Here is a 20,895-nt window from a genome sequence, read left to right on the forward strand (position 1 = left end):
GAAATCATTGACAATGCAGGATGCAGGAGGGGAGAGAGATTTTCTGTTCGGGATGAACATAAATCATCATTGTTGGTTTTAACGTTTTATTAATGGATTTCAGCAACTCATTGCTCGCTATAGCCGCTTAATGTAATGATATAGCTGGAGCGTGAATGTCACTCAATAACACTAGTTAATCCTGCTTCAAACCAAAAAACTTATTTAAAATAGGATCGTCCTTCAATACTCTTGTTCCAAGCAGAATGACTAAAAATTTAAGACCGATATTTTAGTAGATACATTGCAGTGAATTATGAACTTTATTCCAGGACTCCCTACGAAGTCTAGCTACAGGGGTTCCTTGCTGCATTGGCTCTGATGCCCTTTCGCCCTATCATGAGTTAATTTCAGTCGTATTGCAGTATACGGACTATTTCTTAGATATAACACGTTTATGATTCATTCTTTGTACAGTCAAAGACGTTGCACCGATCGATGACGGCAAGTTAGACTCACTTGATTTACTTAGGGATAATACACCTTATTTTATCATTAAAATATAATAGGTGCGGATATTTTGCGAGTTGCGCTGTACTTTTTCCGAGCCCCAAAGGCATGAGTGAAAGACGGAAACAACACAAACGAAACCATGAACAACGATAACATCTGTAGATATGAAAGCGATCTTCGCATTACACAGTTTATATAGTTCACATAGTTTGCATTTCATTTATGAGTTTCATGTATTCACAGTCAAATATCATCTGCTGCACTGAAAAGTTATTTTCCTAAGAAGACGAGCTTAAAAAAACGGAGAAAAAATATCAAAGTTTGATCGTTCACAGAAGCCATTTTATTGCCCCGCTCTCCGGCCGTATTTTTGGCCTGATCTATTGAGTTATTCTTTGGCATATTTTGACCGTCCCGATGCCCTAAAAAGGCAACATGGTGTCATAGTGAAATAAAAAAAAAATTGTGTAGCTTCTCTTCAATCAATTCGAGAAACGGTTGCCGAGTAAGAAATAAATTTACCTTTGGGAACTATCTGTAATCCACGCCGTTTACGAACTACCATTAAAAAACACGATTAGTGTACACTGGAGCTCGTTAGAAGCTTTGAGTAAAGTTTGGTTACATCCCTGATTTCAGAGACCTCCTCCTCCTAAATTAAATGCAGTCGAACGAATACTAAGATATAAAGCGATTGTTCTTTTCAGTCTCCTCTACGTTACTTCTTTTCTTTTAATTCAAAGTGAACACTCTCCGCCTCTACTTTTTTGTAGTAAGAAACAGACACTCCACCTTGCTTATTTGGTCTTCTAGCTGGCTTAGGTTTTGTTGAAGGAGGCGTTTTGCTTTGTGAAAGTGGCCTCGAACGTGATCTCGGTAGCGGTACTGGTTTCCGTTTGGGTCGAATCTCAGCCTCCTGCAACTCCTTAAAACTTTCCAGTGCTTTTTTTGCTGTCAGCCTGACACGTGGATCTTCATTCCAGCAATTAGTCATGACATGCTTCCATATTTCCCATGGATGATTGGTGCCTTCGATGTGAGCAGGTCGACAGCCCTGTCTCATCTTTTCGAGCTGATACACTCCGCAGGTTGTCATCGCTGTTTGAAAGGCTTGCTCACCATACCATATTTCCCAAAGTACAAAGCCAAAACTATACATGTCAGCTTTGCTGTTGTAGATTCGACCCTCAAACACTTCAGGGGCCAGGTACAGAGAGGTGCCGACCATCGTACCTGTTATTTCTTTTTCATGTTTAGCTACTCCTACATCTGCAAGTTTCACTTTCTCGCCTTGTGTCAGCTATAATGAAAAAATTGAAACTCGTTCACAAAGAATCGTAGTGAACAAGAGAAACTGTAAATGGCTAATGTCATGTTGGTGCTTTTTTGGTTGATTGCAAGATCGCGTTTCATCGTAATGAACACCGGGTACCGCGACAAAGGTAAACACTCCTTGTTAATCATTGTCAACCAAAAATGTCTGCCATTGATTTAAAATAAAGCTGCAGAATTTTTTCTGCATGAGATGCAATCTTCTGCTTGAGATCTCACGCAAAATACCATGGAAACGGGTGGTTGATTTCCATTATATAAAGCATACAATTTTCATCACCAAGACATAATGTGCAGCCACAAGAAACCTAAAGCCCCTCCTCCCCTCCCTCATTCCCCCCCCCCCCCCCAAATCCACTCTTAAACAAGTAAAGAGTACGGCAGGTAGTACGTCTGAAGGCTGGAATATTTTTGAAAAAATGAGCGGGGGAGGGTGCAAAAGGCTACGCTTCCCTGAGGATGGAAAATCGCCCTATACATGTCGTTTGAAAAAAGTAACTGACGACTGAACAGAGAACTTAAGAAATCAAATTTCAACTTCAATACACATTTACCAGTAGATTTTCCAGTTTTAAATCTCGGTGAACGAATCCTTCTGAGTGGATATAATGCAAAGCCTCCAGGATATGTTGTGCCCATGATAACACTTTCTTCTTGACTGTGTCGTTCGACGATCGAGCGGGTGAATCCTCGAGATGGGTATGTACTCGATATCTGAGGGAACAACTGCAAAGCTCGAGGACGATCATCACTTTGGTGCCGTTGGGGCCGTGGTGCAAATTGGTTCCGTAAAAACCCACAATGTTTGGATGGCGCAGTTTTCTAAGACAAAGATAAGAGGCTCATTTCAATCGCATGTGTAGCAAACTATAGTATTTCCGACTCTAGGCAGCATGCAAAATCTGATGCAGGACACCACGAATTACAGTCGATCTGTCAAATGAACACAACTGTATGAAAGAAAATGGTCTTTTGATATCCATACCTTAAAGCACGTTCCTCGTCAACAAAATGCCACACATTGTTAGTGGTAAGCAAGTCACTGTACATCTTGATAGCCACCATGATCTCTGGCGATCCTTTGCGATGAAGAACGCCTCTAAACACTGTTGAGAAGCTGCCTCGTCCAATGACAGAATCAAAATTTCCAAAATCGCACTCTAACTCTTCTCTTGCGAAATCAGACTGCTTGATCTCTCGCAGAGTGTACACGGTTATTTCGCGTCTCAGAGATTCCAGCTCGTTGTTTAAAGGCTCGTAGATCTTCCGAATCTCAGTACTGCCTCTCTCGTCTTCAAGTAGCCGTTGATAGATGAGCTCGTCACCTTCTCTCAGCTTAGGAATCTTCTCCTTGATCCGCCTTAGGTACAGTACGGCGTCTTCTAGTTGTTCGTTGATGAACGGAAGCAAGCGGTCTCGAGTAGAAATAACTTTGAGGCATTTCTGTGATCGCTTTGACATGTAGGCACATGGATCATCGCGGAACGTGTCCAGTTTGGTTTTGTAGTGGAGCTTCCTTTTAAGTTTGGTTCCGAGGATACTAAGTGGAGACCCTACCACCACTGATGCCAATCCTTGCCGAAGCCATGGCGGAGCAGTACTTGTTTGTAATCTTCTTCTTACTCTAGATCGTTTCAAATTTTGTCCACCTTCATCCTGTGGAAGATCGCCCTCCACCTCGTCGACGATAAAAAAATCTTCTGCTACTTCGCGCATTTCTTCCTCCATTATATCATACTTTTTGCAACAATGTTGGATCAATGACACTCGAGCTCTGTCGAATTCGTTCTCTTCGTTTTCCCAGTGCTGAACAAATTGGTGTGTTCTCTCTGAGACGCACTTTAACACCTCGTTCTTTGTTTCCCGCCATGTCCCAAGGGGTTTGGGGACCTCTTCTTCAGACCAGTCGCAGAAACTCGAGATAGTTCCCTCCGATTTAAAGTGCAAAGCTAGCTTCTCGAGGATGTCTTCAAATATTTTCGACTGATGCTCACTAAGTTCATCAAATATACGTTTCTGAGAATTCTGTAGCTCTTCCATGCGGCTTAACAGTCTCTTGATTTTTTCTTCTGTTTCCTGATGAGACATTTTTGCTGACTTCAGTCTTATGCGGACTTGACGAGACATGCGATCGAGGAGATCCTCCAACCATCTGAAGAATAATCATATAAGAAATTGTTTGATGTTATGTTTAAAACTGCTAAACAATTAAAACGGCAATACCAATGCATAACTTTTCATTTCTTAGAATCCTTAATAGAAAATCAAGAGTTTTCTGGGTATCAATTTTACCTCACGACAAGTGTGATGCAAACTGTCTCCTTTAACTGATTTCTTAGTCAGTGACAAAAAAGTGAAAAGTGTATTTTTTCAAAATCAAAAATGTCTTCTGCATTTTTCTATTTCAGAATTTATGGTCCCTACCATAAGCAGAACGCTTATACGCTTGGACCCACAAATTATCAGTTTGTTTGGCATTGTGGCACAAATGGAGAATTTTTCGGGTTATTAAATGAGTTTTCTGCCTGCTGAAATAAATCACTAAAAAGCCAGAAACAAAAAATCGTACGATGACAACAGCCATTTACGATCAAAAACCCATTGCTACGTTTGCGCAATCTTCTTGCAGCATTGTTTAAGCATAAAAACGAACACAGCTTGACATCCTGCAGGTCGGATTCCTAAGCCGTATCGAAAAGTGCTTGTTAGGACATTCAAAGTCGTCCGTTTATTTCAAAAGGAGCTTCTAGCATAAGCAAGAAAAAATTTGCATTTTCCTCGTCAACTTCACTCGATGGTGTATTTTCATCGCAGGAAACAAAGCCATGTAACTTTTGGGCAATTCCCTACTCCTTCTAAAAGATTTTGTCCGCATAATCGTGCAGTTTCACTATATCTTTTTTCATACATCTAAGGTGTGGGACAAAGGCTGAAATGTTTGCATGAGTAAATGGAGTTATCAACAGAATTCAAAATAACATCTTTCATCGGGCCGTACATCTAAAATTTAATTAAAATTATCAGGGTGGTTTTCCATGCTTTCCCTCCATCCTTTTATGGAAATGCACCTCAGCAGACAAAGAAGAGTACTCAGGTGGGAAAAAAAAAGGGCTTCAAAGTCTCAAACTTGACGATGAAAACAGTCCCAACCAATCGATATGATATTATCACGGAGGGTATTATTATGAAGGAATGGTAATGAGCCTCGTAAAGTGGGTTTGTGTTTCTGCTGAGCTCCGGGGTAAAACCACCTTTTTTAAAATCGTGATAATGACTTAGTTTCTTTTTATCATGCGGTTTTGCAAACTATTATTGAAATAGATTTTGACTCAATTGAAAACATCATTTTCGGAGGTGATTTTAATTGTCCTTTAAACCCCGCTGTTGACAAAAGAAGTGGAAATATTTCTCCGAGAAGATCTGTAATTGCCGCTATTGAAGAAATACAATCAGAACTGGATGTTCACGATATCTGGCGCATTAAAATATCAAGTCATTTAACACTGTGAAAAGAAAAGATTTAGTAAAGACAATTTTTTAGTAGAGACAGGCTTGAGAAAAGTTTTGCCGTTGGACTTACGATATATAAAAAACAATTTTCGAAGCGGTGAAAAATGAATATGAAAAGCCAAGGAAATGGTCTAAGCTAACTGAGGAGTTTTAATTAAGGGAATATCAATCCTTAGAAGTATACCTCCTACCGTTTAGAGTTGCTAGCGAACCGTATGTACGCTCGTTCCAACACAAAGTGTTAAACTCTATCCTATTTTCAAATGAACTTTTGTATAAAATAGGTTGTTTCAAATCCAAATTCTTCCCTTTGTCAAGAGACTCGCGAAACAATAAACCATATCTTGTTTGAGTGTTTTTATTCAAAGTCCTTCTGGAATGAGGTTCTTACTAACATATTGAATAAACTTAGTAGCTGCCGGTGTCTCTCGTTACGTGATGTGATTATCGGAATTTTGAAGGAGGTAATGCATCTTGACAACTATATAATAGATTTAGGACAAATCTACCTTTGGACCTGTAAAACAAAAAATCATTAAGCCAGACCTAAGACACTTTAAAATAATTTTGAAAAAGAATACGAAACAGAAAAATACATCGCTTTTAATTCTAAAAAGATTAATTTGTTTAGCGAAAAATAGAAAATGTTTGGGGAAGTGATTTTTTTAATAGCTTGATATCTTAAAATTTTTCTTTGTTGTGTGTGCTTCAAAAAATTCCTTGTCTGAAAAACCTTAATAGAATTTAAATAATTTTAATCTTTATTGTTATTCTACATGGTTGATAAAATAATTTTTTTTCTTATCTTTTTCATTGTAATCTATTGTTATTTTATTTTATTGATTAGTAAATTGTAATGATTTGTGTTTGTATTACGCAGTAATATACGTAGTCAAAAAAATGTAAGTTATCTAGTATTAATGTTAGTAATTAACCTTTCAGTTATGTATGTAGTGTAACAATGTACTGATTTTTCAAATATACTAATAAATATTTATTTTAAAAAATTCGATATGATATTATGTTGCACCACATAAGCGATTTTAATTCTTGTGAGTTGATTTTTGCGTATCTGTTTGGCTGCCATTCGGCTATATTTTACATACATTTGGAAGCTGATTTACCATGTTTTGATGTTTTACAGATTTCATTGAGCTGAGATACTATGTTTTAAAGTCTTACAGATTTCAGTGGACTTAACCTTTCTTTTTGTTGTTGGCTATTGCGTTCGGCCACGTGAATCGTACTGGTCACAATTTCAACGCGCCTAACGGCTCGGGTTGAAATGAGTACGAGTCGGGCTTAAAACACTTATGCCCGCGAACATAAACTCTACTGTTATATTATAGCACAATGCCATTAAATGAATAATCATTGGAGCTGATTTAGGTACTTTCATGTAATCATCTGCATCCTACCTTACTTGATGACTCCTTAGTGACATCTTTATTCCAATTCTACTTCGTAATCGAACTTTAATTTCCATCTCAAGGTTTTGTCTTTGTTGTGTATTTGATACAATATATATTCAAGGCTTCACTTAGAATTATTCAGAAGTTCACCTACCTAGTATTCATCTGCAGATTATTCTTCATGGACGAAACTACGAGATTACTAATCCCTGTTATTAGGTTGCTGAAATCCTCTGTCACTACCCCATAGGTCTGAGCTAACTGCGCGGTTTTGCATGACAAATAGACAATCTGCGATTTCGGATTGAAGTTACCAAGTATTCTTGTAAGCTTTTTGACCGTATCCCTTTTCACCTCTTCGCGTTCGTTGTCCTCAACCAAATCCCATTTGTTGCAGACAAACAACGTACAGGCAGCTGATAGTGACAAATCCAAGTTGGCACTTTTCCTCAGATCTTGAGCGCACGTGAGTAGCTTTCCTAACTTTTAAGACAAAAGGAAAATCAAATAAGACCTAAGAAAATTGACACAGCATGACAAACTCTATATTGAACTTTTAGTAAGATACTTCGTACACCTATGCGTGGCAAATATGGTCTGACAAGAAATGTTTCAACTATCCTGCGCTCCCAAATATAGAGCCAATTGCTGATAGGATATTTCGGAAAATATCTTTGTTTACGCTATAGAAACAGTAGCCTCTATTCGGTGCAAAAATATGCGCGGATATTTGTCCGCGGACGAACAGTTTTCCGAGAGCGAAATTCGAGGAAAATTGTAAACTTCGAGGAACAGATAATGTCCAAGGAGAAACAAAAGTGCATATTTTGGCGCATAATAGAGGCTACTGTGTTTATTATCCTTCAATATTTTGCAAAGAGCGTGGAAAAAATTTTATGAACAGCTTACTGTATGAAGTGTGGGACGTTTTCTTTTGAGTGTTCTCTAGTACGACTTAATGAACAAAAAAAAGTTCTTTCTTCTCTGACAACCACAAAACCCTCTCTCGTCTCCAATTTAATATGAAACGAAGACTTACCGTAGCGAAGTAAGTTTGAAAATTGGGGGATATTGCTTGGATGTTTTAGTTGGAGATTAATCGATCACGTGGTGTGTTTAGACCAATCGGGCGCAAGGCAAGATATTTGATGAATCATAATAGCGACTATTCCCAAGTACATCGTGTTTTGTATGGTGACCCTTCCCTTTCCTCCTAAGTAGTATTTGGTGATTTTTGTGAAAAATGTGTATTTGCAAAGCATCAGAAAACAATCACCAAATTGTGTTGCTAGTTTTGATGCTATATAAAGTGAGCGAACCGAGGAGCCGCACAGTGTCTAGCGACACATGCTTGTCTAAAATCTATCTTGAAAATATGAGCGGTTAGGATGTCATATTCCTCCGGAAAAAAAAAAGACTAATCAGTTTGAATTGACGTTGACTAAGTATGATATTAAAGTGTTAATAAAATATAGAACATTTGTAATGTGTTGGTCCTGCTTTGGGTCTGCATTAGTATAATCAAGTGGGAAAGAAGCGTCTCGCCGCTCATATGAGCATAGTAACGACCATTTCTGCTTCTCTTTGACATTTTAAAACAGAGCTCTAAGCTAAAACTGAGACTTAGGGCAACTTTTATTTCTAAGGAATCACTGAAGCAATGATGAAAACAGTCCTATGGCATAATCCTTAGGTATCATTCTCCTGTGGATGAGAAGCCCACTTTTACTGAACCTCTTCTTATTGATTATACTGATTATTAATGTTAATAGGACCGAAGCTTTGTTTCTTAATCACGAATAAGATGTTAATCACGAATGAGATGTTAATCACGAGTAATATATAGATTTAGCCAAGCCTAAAAGCGGAGCTCTTATTAGTTTATTTTCCAGCCCTACGTTACACTGAATAAAAACCGTAATAAAACTATCTACTGGCAAGTATCTGTAATAACACTATCTACTGGCAAGTCTTTGTATTATATTTCAACCCAACCATTTCCTCAACATATAAACACTTTTACAAAGTAATTAGTCAGGGAAATGGAAAACTTGCGGCATATACACCATGTTTGAAATGCCATGACCATAGTAAGCTAACAGGATTGAGGAGGATGTATGTGGGAATAGGCCCTCTTGTCTGTATCAATAATTTGCTAATCACTCCTGTTGGCAATGTTTTGATGAGGTTGGGCTAGCAAGGCAAAGGAACTGAGGATTTTAGTAGGCAGTGACTTTTTGACAAATCTGGAAACTATCATCATGAAAGCCATACTTGTTCCCGGTAACTCATTCTTATTCTAATAAACTAGTTTTGAGAAGGATACAATATTTTATAACAAAAACTCGATGCATAGGTTGTGCAAAAACCTTTAATTTGACTATACTCTTATAGCCAATACCAGTCCCTTCAAGTGGTAAAATGTTAGGAGGTTCAGACCAAAAATAGTCTGTCATACATCTGCAAGATTTGATGTAATTATTTTCAATACAAGAATATTAACTGATACTAGGAGATCTAATAATATTAAAAAAATTAATAAAATTTGGTTGAAAAATTAGAATTCAGCACAGGCTGGATAAACAAGGTTCCTAGAAAAAGAAATGTGTACTAATGAAAAAGCTAAGTAAACTTTTTTTACAAACACCTGCCTGTACCTATATGGCATGTAGTAAATTCTTTTGAAGTAGTCCCATTACACTGTCCAATTACAAGCGTGACGCGTACACTGTCCTATTAGTGCTCAAATCGGGTGATAACTAATCACGTTCGAGAATGCTATTATAGTTTTGATTAGATTTGTAATACCTAGTGTTCCTTTTCCTTACCCTGTCGGGCTGAATTCCTCCAGCATTGGATGTACAGAGAACGTACATGAAACAAAAGGCCCGCGGCAGGTAGTTGAGAACAAAACTACTCATGACATCGCTTTCTCCTACACCAGGGCTGTCAACGATCATTACATTCTCCTGAAATTGAAACATGAATCCGTAATGAGATTCGCAGTCCTATTACTTTTTACAAGTTCCGTGGGTTATTTTTATAGATGAGTTCATTGAAATATTATTTACCATGACCAGCATTTCTCAAAAATTTTTTTAAACCATTCTTCATGGTTAGCCATTAACTCTCGCACCTTCATTTTAATGCACTGTAACCAAAGAAACCATGGAATTTGGAACAAGCATTTATTATTCCTTTCACTGAAATTATCTTCGCCTCACACACCGCTAAAGTTTTTCAGAAATAAGCTGTTTTAATCTTTATAGTCTAACTCTATAATTTATTCCATAGAGCTACGTGCAGAGGTTTACTGTTGATCCTGAATTTTTTTATTCCGAAATTTGGTCGCAACTTTTTCGCTTCATCTATCAACTTCGTGAGTACCTTAAACAAAGGGTGTGGAAAGAACAGTTCAATTTTCTCGTAAGGTGTTTTCTCTCGATCTTCTTTGACGTACACAAACTTCTCGATTTGTTCTTTGTAGGTTTTACTTCCATCATTCAATTCGTGGAATGCTGGTTCAGGAGTTTTTGTTCCATTAGGCTTGTAGTGTACACCGACCATCGGCTTTTCTCCATATTTCAGCTCGCAAATTGTGGACGTGGTGCTTAGTGTTCTAGAGGGAAGAAGGTCTTCTCCCAAGATGAGATTAATTACACTGCTTTTTCCAGCGCTAGTCTCACCTAGTCAAGAGAGGAATCATAAAATAAAAGGCAATGACCAAGCATAATCGAAGCTTGGAAAGCGTTAAAGCAAGATCAAAAAACACTACCTGTTAGCAAGATTTAATTCATCTTGAACTGGCTTATAAAATTAGTGACTAAGTGCGAGAGCATGATACCAAAAACAAACAGAGGCCCAACCACCTTAGAAGTTTGTGGATATTGCCCTCTTTTATATATAACAATTTAGGCTAAATAATATTGTCTGTTAACAGTTACGGTAATGCAAAGGAATGTTAATTAATATAAGATGCTGATGGCGTTTTTGTTGCTTCTCGAAATGATACCTCGTCCATAACGATTGTGACTGCATCCCAAGTCTAAGCGAACATGAAACTCTTTTACTGATGACAGCAAAACACACCTGCAACAAGAACAACGTACTGATCACTTGGTTCAACATTCTGTTTTCTCTCTTGCAAAGATTTATTTAGGTCTTCGAAGCTCTTTTCAAGTGTTTCCAAAAATTCCGCCTCAAACTGACCCATAAACTGCTCAGTTCTTTTATAAAGATCGAGCAACTTTCTGCGTTTGTCAGCGTCCGATTTCCCAGCGTTGGAGATAACTTCGTGTGTCTGCAAGTAAAAAGATCTCAATCAAAATTGTTGAAGGTAGTTAGCACTAAATACATTTGATCCAAGTGAACACAGGTAGCGTTGCTAAACGTTTTTTCCCCTATTAGAGGCCTTTCCGGTTCACGACTGGTAGCAGCGCTGATTTTGAACACCTCCAGATCTTCAATCTTGTAAATCAGCGATGAATATTGCATTTTTGACGAGTTTTTTTTTTCGAGGAACCCATTGGATATACTTAGCTGTTGTTTAAAGCTTTAAACAGTAGTCACTCTTTTTATATATTGAAACTAGCCGGGCTACCATTCTGCGAGTGAGCACCAATCCCCCTTGATCCGCAAGCGATTCCTCTAAATATTGTACAGACTGTCAAAATTCCGTGTCGAAAATATTACTTCGACCACACTGACAAGTTTGAAAAAAATTAATATTTAGGGACAAAACCCTTATGGGGAGAGGGGATGCCATTTTCGATTAGCAAATTGTGCATTTGTATGAATATTCTTTCGAAGGATACGGAGACTTCAGAGCTTCAAAAAAGGACTGAAATCGTCACTATTACTGCAAGCCAATAGGTCCTAATTTTTGAATAAAAATGAAAATGAAGCCATCGATCTATAGTCTGGAGAACCAAACGAAACATGTACTGGGTATAGCGGTATTGATACATTCCTGCGTTGCCTCATTCTTGATCACGCATTTCAACCATTCTAAATATTATGCAAGAATAACAATGGATAAATTTGCTTTAAAGCAGCAAAACAAGCGAAACAATGTGTACTCCGACAGCTTAGATTTACATATAGTCGGATAATTTATCATATTCCGCATAAATATCAGGGATATCTGAACTGAAAAAGTGTTACTGTGATTGCATACCTCTCCAATCTTTCGCGACGAAGTCTCCTCCAACCCTTTTAAATGCTCACGAAGTTTGTTCTTCACCTCATTTAACGAATCTAAGCCTTTTGTTGAAAGACCAAAAGATTTAACTAATTCGCAAGCTTCTTGTATATCGTCCATGGTATCCACTTTCTCCAGCCCCGTAGACATCATGCGTTTTTGACAAAATTCTCGAGAAGTCACGTCAACAGTAGAGTATTTTTTCAAATGGCGTCAAATAATACCCAATGCAAGGTTGCTTCTTTTAAAAGCACTCGTAATGTTGCATTCCTCAAATCCTAGTTATCCATTTACCAGCCTATAGAGATGCTCAACGGTTGATTCAAAGTCGCTGTGCCACAGACAAATCCTATTCATGCGCCACAAAACTCGGAAGGTAAAAAACAAGACAGGATTTTCTCCTGTGCACGATCACTTGATCTCTTAACAGACCATAATACTCTTCTCAGACGGTTGGCTCTCTGAAATTCAATGGTGAATCCATATTAAGCATCACATAAAACGCTTAGAAAGTGCCTGTACGAAGTATTTATGAAATAAGTTCAACAGGCAAAACAATTCAGTTTGCAAAGAACGAAATACACGTACCGCGTCACGGTCGTTTAAAAGAATCAATTGTTAGCATGATTCATCAGACTACAGCCGTCTCGTAAGTATCATTTCCACATATTAAACAGTTAACTCGACTAAGCTGTATCTCACCTTATTTTGCTTCTGGGGGTAATGGAAAAGGTTTAAATGCAAAGATCATTGTTCCTTGCCCAAAGAAATACAAAATAAGACATTTCAGGTTTAACTAATTCTGAGAAAATTGCGATGGTTTTTCTGGGAATAAGGGAAAGTCCCTGTCATTACACATTTGTCACAGACAGGTAAACTGCTTTGTAAGTCTCTATTTAATCTCTCTCATTTGTGGTTTCTTTGCAAATAGTTCTATTCCAATATGTATCAGTATTTCAAAACGCTGATAAATTGATTGGCGCGATGTGATCCCACTTCAATCTGTAATGTAAGAGCCAAAATCAGATAGTTCTCGCGTTTACGACGAGTAAAGATTGTTTGTATGTCACGGTTGAAAGACATGCCTGTCATCACCACGAGCTGCCAGCCAATGAAATGATAAAATGTGCGACACTTATAGCAATCAGAAGCGATTTCCTAGAAAACAAAATCATCGCAAAAATGTTATCTATCTTGGCTTTTCCGTCCATGTTTATAAGAGAATTCTAAAAAACTTTCGGACGTGAGCGGTTTTCAACAAGGGATTCATGGTTGACTCACGCTAAATAGCTTTGGAATGTTTGACTTCTATAAATAAAGAAAGAGCATCTGTTTTTGTTGAGGTATAGTTCTGTTAGAGGCCGACTGATTCAACGTCAATATTAGACTTTGATTATTCTTGAAATTAGCCGGGGATTGGTAGTTTAGAAGAGCAAAGCGGTTGATAACGCTAGTATTTTCGCCGAAGATTTCTATTATATCAGGTTCAAGAGCGACTTCACTGCTTCAAATTAAAGGTCGCTTTGTATTAAATGTAAACATGACATGACACTTTGATTACCGTGAGTCATCACATGATAATTCTAGGAAAGTAAGCCTTCCAAACAATCCCAAAAATTAAAAAATTCATTCTCTACTGGGCGCCGTATATTCAATTTCCCACAGTTTCTTTTGGAAGAAAAAATGGAAGCCATCAGACAAAGATTGAATGAGGCAGATGACATAGCCGAGGTTATCAATATAGTGCAGAATTTGAGCATTCCAACTACCGGATGCCAAAACATCGAAGAAAGAAGAAAAGGATGCTCGCTCATCTAAGCTCTCGAAAGATAACCGCTCGGCCTGCAATGAGGTAAGACTACCAGGGAAATAATTTAATTTTACAAACTTTTACTTGGCAGTAAGTATCCTTTAATGCTATTCCTTTCAGTTGTGCCTTTCGATAGCGAGTCGATGAATTTTTAGACTAAACTTGTCATCACATCGCTGTAGCTTATCGACGTGGCATCGTAAAACAAATGGCTCAGAATCTATGAGGCTTTCATGTATCATATATCGTTACTATCTAAGATGTCTTGCAGTAACAGATTTTTATTATTATTACGCGATTAAAACTACTGCAAAGATTTCAAGGAAACATAGAAACGCAACTTGATCCTTAAATTCAGCTCTATAATTTCAGGTCTGTTCGGGTACTGATCAATGCATCAATCGACCCAACATAATACAGCAGAACAGCTGCAGATCGCTCGCTTGTAAATTTGTTAATTCTTAGCGTTATTAAGTTATTTTCTCAAACTGGCTCCGAACTTTTTACTTAGAAACACCTAAAGACCATTATTCTCTATATTGTTTTTATTCTGTGTCATGGCTCAATGGTTCGGCCGCTTGCCATTGCTACAATGGCCTTGCTGCCAAAGTAGTTGGGCTTCTGCTTTTAAGAAATTGCTTGAAGCTTTTAAACTCACTGTCACGAGTAATCGAGCATTTGTACTCTTTCTTGGTCAGTTATCGGTCGTAGACAGTACTATCAAGCTTGCCATACGAAAAATATGATTAACTATGGCAATATCATGACAGAATCATGTGGCAAAAGACCTCATAGTCATTTGGCAGACAGTTCACCGAAGGAAATTGAAATTAGTTAGGCTCAGCTTTCTATTTTGTTCTGATCGGTGAATTCACAACAGCAGGCAGACAGTAAGGTCTCGAACACAAAATGAAGTAATTACTTCAGTCCTTTCGACCTCAAAATTTAATTGTAATTCATCTGGCTCACGGTGTCTGCCATTTGTTTCTTGCAAGGTTACTTGAGAATTAAACTAACAATAATGAAACCTTATGACTTTTTTTTTTCCTTTCTACTTGAAAACTATATTAACGATATATCCAGATAAAGAAAATAGGTGGCTTTGATGAAATGTCATGTCATTCGGTGGAACTAAGCTGTAGGTGGCAGTGAGAGAAAATGAAAATAATTTCCTCCTGGCACAAACAAACTCTTTAGTTGTAGTGTATATGAGGTCTGACAGTAATAATTTATGCATCTCAGCCACTTAACAACAGGTGAGTTCTTGCTTAATGGACGTTCAAGCATCTCTTTAACGTTTTTATACTCTAAATTATGCATGCATAGTTAGTATATGTGGTGAACTGTACTCGATCTCTAACCGAGGGTCGGCGTAGCTGCATTTGGTCCGGAAATACGTTCTTATTTTCCCTGTGGCTTTTTTGGGTTTTTCGTAACAGGCGGGTGCTCGTTTGCCTTGTCTTAGTGTTGTAACTAAGTTTCGATCGCCCTTGTTATATAAAGCTACTTACTTGAGCTTTTATTTCTGCAATGACACGGACGGCAGTAAACACTCAGTTCGACCTGCACACTCATACATTTGTCGTTTTTCAGTTGTGAATAGGAATATAGAACGTAACTGATACTTTACCAACTTAAACTCGGCGCTGCATTTTTAACAAGCAAAAAATCAACTTTCTTGAATTAAGTGTAAATTGCCCAGCGGTAATATCAGCTTTTTTCTCTTCTAGCCTAAATGTTACAATTAGTCTAAATAAACTCATTTACTTCTTTAATCCATTCAATATTTACGCATGTTTCAGGCCTTTTAGGTGATTGATTAGAGGCACAATCAATGGACAAGAAAAAGTCGTTAGCCCGTCTTGATTATTACGCTGAGGTGGAGAGGGAAATACAGCTTTCATCAAAGCCACCTATTTTCTTGACGCTACCTTCCTTGATTTGCTGAACACAAGCGAGGGCGACGTCCTTTCAAAAGTCAAGACAAGAATGAAAAGAATAGACGACAGAGATTATGTTGTTTTAATAGCAGGTGAATATGTTGAATATAATACCTTGCCCAAACCACTGGAGTGCTTTGATCAGTCATGATCATGCTAAGCACAAAGAAACCCGGTGACAAAGAGGAGTGTCAAAAACCTACTTGGCTAGGATGTTTCCCAATTAATTTCATTTTGTCTTAACAAAACTGTCAGCTACGATCTATTGAATTCTTAAGCCTTAGAGTTTACCCTATGTAGTGAGGATTTGACCTTTAAAACCGAAAAAAATTACGTTGAATCACTTGAACTCGAGTTTATGGGAAGAATACTTTATGCATGGCAATTGTATTTCTCTTATGGTAAAATTTCAAACTTATATTGATTGTTTAAGGAAGAACTTGAGATTTAAGATTTGAGCAATGATCATTTTGCATTTTACTTACGCCTAGGAGAGACCAGTGCAGGCAAAAGCAGCATATTGACCCTAATTCTTGGTGAAGAGCTTTTGCCATTCCACAGTTCTGAGTACAGCATCTACAATGTGTGAATTGAAATATGGAAGAGAGGAAAGGGTAAAGATACACTATAACGAAGAAGGAAAGGCTCCCGAGATATAGTATCTCAAAGAATCCTCGCCTTACTTAGATCAAATATCAGAATTTGTTCATGTCAAGTCAGCAAGTTTAAGAGAAAAGACATCAAACTAACTTGGTCTAACAGATTATTACAGGTTAGATACTCCGACGATCATGCCTCAAACCATGCTTTTATAAATATGATGCAAGGTGGCAACTTAATTTCACGAACCCTTTGGGGGTTTTAACGCCGAGTTGTAAGGAGAATTACATGGAGAAAATAAACTTACTTACTCTGTTTCCACACTAGGATGGTTTTGTGATCTTTGACAGCCCTGAAGTCGGGGAGTCAGATATTATGGACGACATTGTTGTGAACTACTTACCAAATGCCTTTGCTTTCATCTATGTCATCAAAAGCAGCAATGCCGGCGGAGTTCAGAGTTCGGAGTTGGGTGAGTAATAATTGATACCTTCTGAAATGACTACTTGCAAATATTTTCAACTCCTAATCAGTGCTCGATCAATTTATTAAACAACAATTTTTGTAGATAGCTCAGGGAGCCCAAAAAGCTATCATTGAAGCCCTATTTTTTAATAGAATCGTTTTATATAGTTTGTTTCCTCATTTGTTAGCTTGTTCAATTTCTGCATAAAACGGGGAAACTCACGACTGAACAGCAAATGGAATTCTGACAAAACTGCACTTTGCCCTTTTGCAGCAAGTGGGACACACTACCAACCCAAGAGGGAAATGCGGTCATGGCAAACATAATCAACGAGTTGAGTCTGTGTTTGCCAGATGTCGACATAAATTCTCAAATTATCCGCCTTTCAACTTCTGAAGCTCTTGCGGCCGAGAAACATGGAGTCATGAATTCAGAATTTGCCTCACTTACAAAGTAGATTGGCTGTTTGGTTTCAAAAAGCATGGGAACAAGACTTGAACAACATTGGCGGTTATTTAGATCATTTCTGAATGTATGTTAATCACGAAGCTACAACTGTCTGGGCAAAAAACACCTCGTTCAGTCATGACCTGTTATCAAGATTTCTCTCTTTCCAACAAAAATAACTGCTATAGACGAAAGTAATCATGTAAACTTACATTTCTTCCTGTTTGCTTAAACCCTCCTCTCAACCGACCTGCTATGTCGCTTGCAGTAATTAAAGCTAAAGAACTTTATGCAAAAGAAGCCATATCCGAGGTGAAGTAATAGATAGATAGAGACCTACCCTTTTGAATTTCCATAAAAAAAGAAAATGATAGAATCTTGCAATATTCCTTGGATGACGTTATGCCTCTCCACCAGAGCAGCTATTCTCCACCCATCTCTGACAAATATATATGGAATATATGGATGAACGGCTACCTTGGAAAAAAAACCAGGAGCATATTCAAACTTTTCTTTGAGAAATCGGGGAAAAATGTGTACCCGTGGTAAAGAATTAGTAAACATCCATCTTCCTTGTGCGTTTAACGGGTAACTAAATATTTGGTTCACTTTAGCTGGAAATTTACGAACACCTGCTTGGAAAACCCAAAGAATCCAGTTGTGGTCACTAAGAGATTAAAGAATAACTTCAGACTAAATAATGAGATGGTTATGATTCACAAAAATTAAGTCCTTTGTAGTCTTTGAATTCCCAGTGACACGAACAGGCTTAGAAACTATTTGGCTGAGATCGTATCTAGATGTATTCCTGAAGTTTGCGTGTTGTTGTTTGTGGTGTTACAATCAACGCTAAATTTTCCTAGTAAAATCAGTTTCTAGCGTTCGAGGTTACAGTTTGAGCAACCTTCATCCATCTCAGTTATAAATTAATCTAAGTTTTGGTTCCCTGGTTTGTAAATACAACCAGTAAACATTGGTTTAAAATGATTCCTCTTAATTTCAACACTAATAACAAAGCTACAACTCCACGTCGCGCCTCATTTCCCGGAATTGCGTCGCGTCCTAGTCCAAAATGTTAACAGGATTAACCTCACCTACATACACGGAATATAAAAGTCCAAGCCAAATTCAAGACTCTAGCATTTATAAACTTAGCTTTAAAATTTTCGTGCTAAGGTTTTGAGTACGATTTGTTTTACTGAATTGATTTATTTTGAATTTGTTGCCATTGATTTGGTAGCAAGAGTGCGAGAGAGTTCAGATAAGTTGCTCGCTGTCAGGCACGTTTGTCACACTAATCATATAACGTCTGGAACTGGATGAGAAATACATCTCCAAATTTACTTTTTTCTGCTCTGGGAAGAATAAAACTTCTACAAGCAAAAAGAAATAAAGAGATGAATAAACGAATCTAAAGATAAAGATATATTAACCACTAAAAAAAACCTTAACTTTCTCAGAAGTGAGACCTCGTGCTTTGTTTACACTTGGCAATAAACTGTACTCATGCATAAACGATTAACAATAACATAAGCATCCGTTTATGAAATACTCCCCACGATCAACTGAAGCTCTTCAAGTCTTTTTCGCCTCTTCGATGTGTTCCCAGCTAGTGAAAACTCGATACTATGGCTTGTGGCTCAACGAAAACTATCTATGAAATCAATGATCTGTATGGAATGTTTAAAATCATGAAGGCCCTTAATATTTCATCGAAAGGGTTAAAACCGTTAGAAGAGTTGAAAACTCAGGTTATCACTGCATTAAACCAGTCTCAAACTAAGCCAAAGTGGGCCGCAGGTCAGGTAAGCATTCTTTTGAACTTCTATGGTTAAAAAGGCCATTTTGCTTTCGGGGAGTGATTTGAAATAGCTTTTCGTCAAGATATGCTTAACCAACAACGAATGTAAACGCAACGACTCGTTTTACTTGTAATGGTTCGTACTCCACAGCTCAGACCTTCATCGTGGAAACTATCTGCCCGAGTAGTTAGAAAAGGGCGATTCTGGCACATTTTAAAAACAACCTTGATTTCAAGGCAACTCATGAATTTTAACATTGATTATATGTCAACCTTCAAATCAACTTTGATTATAAAAAACAGTTTTTGCACATTTTGAAAACAACATTGATTTCAAGGCAACTTGAGTTTTTCACAGGTGAACTATAATCATAATGTGTCTCTAGTGACTTATGAGTGATTCTAATCTTTTTTTTTAAATCCTTCTTTAATCTGCTTCTTAATGGTGTCAACATCAACTTCGTTTTCTTTTCTCCTAAGCTGGTTTTTGAATGAATAATACTGTTCGATCTCACGCAAAATCAAGTCCAACTCAACATCAGAGATTCATCCATCTTACACTGCATTTGAAGACAAACTACTGATCGCAAGGTGTTTTGCCCCACCGATTGAAATTGTTTTCTGATGCTTCAATTCGATTTTTTTTTTCTATAATCTTCCCGAATTGTAATATTATCCTCCGGTATTGTTGGATAAAGTTTTGGAGCGCTTGGCTCAAGGCTTGGGCCATGAGGCACTTCGTTCCCAAGAACCTCATGCTAAGGGTCGCGAAGCGTCCCAATCTGCTCTTGCCCCGAAGGGCTTAGCAAAATATTTTCAGCAGACATTTTAGAAATGGTATCTCTAAATCAAACCTCACTGGCATACCATTGAAATTAATGATCTCCTTATTCTGACGAGATACGAAATTCGTATGGATGTGATATCCTTCCTTCGTGATATTTTTCGTAACATAGGATACGGTGGGTTCCCCATTAAATAGGTTTTCATCCTTGTCCAAAAGATCACAGTAGAAAAGGTTAGTGTTGAGAGAAGTAAATCGACCAGTGAGATTTCTCTCTTGCAAACGCTGATCAATCCCGAGGAGAAAATAAATATCTCTATCAAGTTTAAAATTCTTTTTGTAGGGATTAAGGATTACCATTCCTGCCATTAAATGATTCATTGTGACTTTAAATCCTCTGCCTTCACCTGTTATTTTCCTGTGGGCTTTCACAGGGCTCTCAAGAGTGTATTTGCTTGAAAGAATTGTTTCAACACTTGCATTGCTTTGTCTGTCGAAGATCGATATATCTCTCTTTGGTTTCAAATTATACCATGAGTTATAGAGATAAAGAGTCAAAATTCTGAATAGTTTGATTAACCGAGAAGTTCGGAGCGAACCGTGATCATTCGAATTTGCCAAAATTATCAATAAAATCATTTTGGTGAAAAAAGCAATAAAAATTGTTTAACTCTTCGAGTTTCTATCCCTTGGGACTTGCGTGACTAAGATCAGATGAAGCGAGGAAAATTGCAGATTAAGCATGGACAAAAGCCGGGAATGATTTCAAAGCACGCGTACGATATCCAAATGCAGACCTGAGCAAGTTCAGTGCGCAAATGTCGTTCAATTATAAAAGATTGGCAACAGCTGAAATTTGCTTTAGTTGATCAGATACAGTTCAGTCGAGGGTCTGAGGATCAGACAGGAGAATAATAGGATAGTGATATGTAGAAGGAACTTGGAATTGGAGGTTTCCACATTGAAATCACCCTGAGCCTTAGGCCGAGCCCGTTGGGGTTAAATCAAGGCCTGATCAATTCAAAGGTTTACTTCCAACACCTTTAAACAATATACCTTCAACTGTTTTTCGTTTTTGAACGATAAAAGGCGATTTTCAGC

General features: G+C 37.7%; 1 protein-coding gene and 1 long non-coding RNA gene across 5 annotated transcripts; one reads left to right on the forward strand and one right to left on the reverse strand.

Annotated features, from left to right (window-relative positions):
- Positions 1-93: 93 nt before the first annotated feature.
- Positions 94-12,778, reverse strand: LOC131775125 (uncharacterized). 2 transcript variants are annotated; one of them, XM_059091213.2, is made up of 9 exons: positions 12,649-12,778; positions 11,923-12,407; positions 10,836-11,046; positions 10,134-10,432; positions 9,575-9,715; positions 6,901-7,229; positions 2,810-3,976; positions 2,379-2,646; positions 94-1,792 (listed from the first exon to the last, which is right to left on the reverse strand). In XM_059091213.2, exons 2-9 carry the CDS (start codon positions 12,097-12,099, stop codon positions 1,211-1,213), a joined length of 3,174 nt encoding a protein of 1,057 aa, XP_058947196.2. In that variant the 5' UTR covers positions 12,100-12,407; positions 12,649-12,778; the 3' UTR covers positions 94-1,210. The 2 variants fall into 2 exon arrangements, with proteins under 2 accessions (XP_058947196.2, XP_058947197.2); XM_059091214.2 differs by having other exon boundaries at positions 12,535-12,668.
- On the forward strand, positions 12,387-17,867 carry LOC131771831 (uncharacterized). Of its 3 annotated transcripts, XR_010717873.1 has the most exons (6): positions 12,387-12,595; positions 13,612-13,798; positions 15,559-15,788; positions 16,188-16,468; positions 16,624-16,768; positions 16,950-17,867. It is a non-coding gene; the product is annotated as an uncharacterized lncRNA (long non-coding RNA). The 3 variants fall into 3 exon arrangements; XR_010717872.1 differs by lacking the exon at positions 12,387-12,595 and having other exon boundaries at positions 13,539-13,798; XR_010717874.1 differs by lacking the exon at positions 12,387-12,595 and having other exon boundaries at positions 13,539-13,798; positions 17,036-17,867.
- The last annotated feature ends 3,028 nt before the right edge of the window (positions 17,868-20,895 follow it).

The sequence above is a fragment of the Pocillopora verrucosa genome, chromosome 6 (assembly GCF_036669915.1).
Source record: "Pocillopora verrucosa isolate sample1 chromosome 6, ASM3666991v2, whole genome shotgun sequence".
NCBI classification, from domain to species: domain Eukaryota; kingdom Metazoa; phylum Cnidaria; class Anthozoa; order Scleractinia; family Pocilloporidae; genus Pocillopora; species Pocillopora verrucosa.

What these genes read in the sequence shown, in the direction of transcription:
- LOC131775125 (XM_059091213.2), bottom strand. Translation starts at nt 12,099, where the DNA reads ATGATGTCTACGGGGCTGGAGAAAGTGGATACCATGGACGATATACAA. An exon ending in CGTCGCGAAAGATTGGAGAG is followed by an intron (nt 11,047 to 11,922) that starts GTATGCAATCAC and finishes TTTTACTTGCAG; the next exon opens with ACACACGAAGTTATCTCCAA. An exon ending in TTCCACACCCTTTGTTTAAG is followed by an intron (nt 9,716 to 10,133) that starts GTACTCACGAAG and finishes TTTCAATTTCAG; the next exon opens with GAGAATGTAATGATCGTTGA.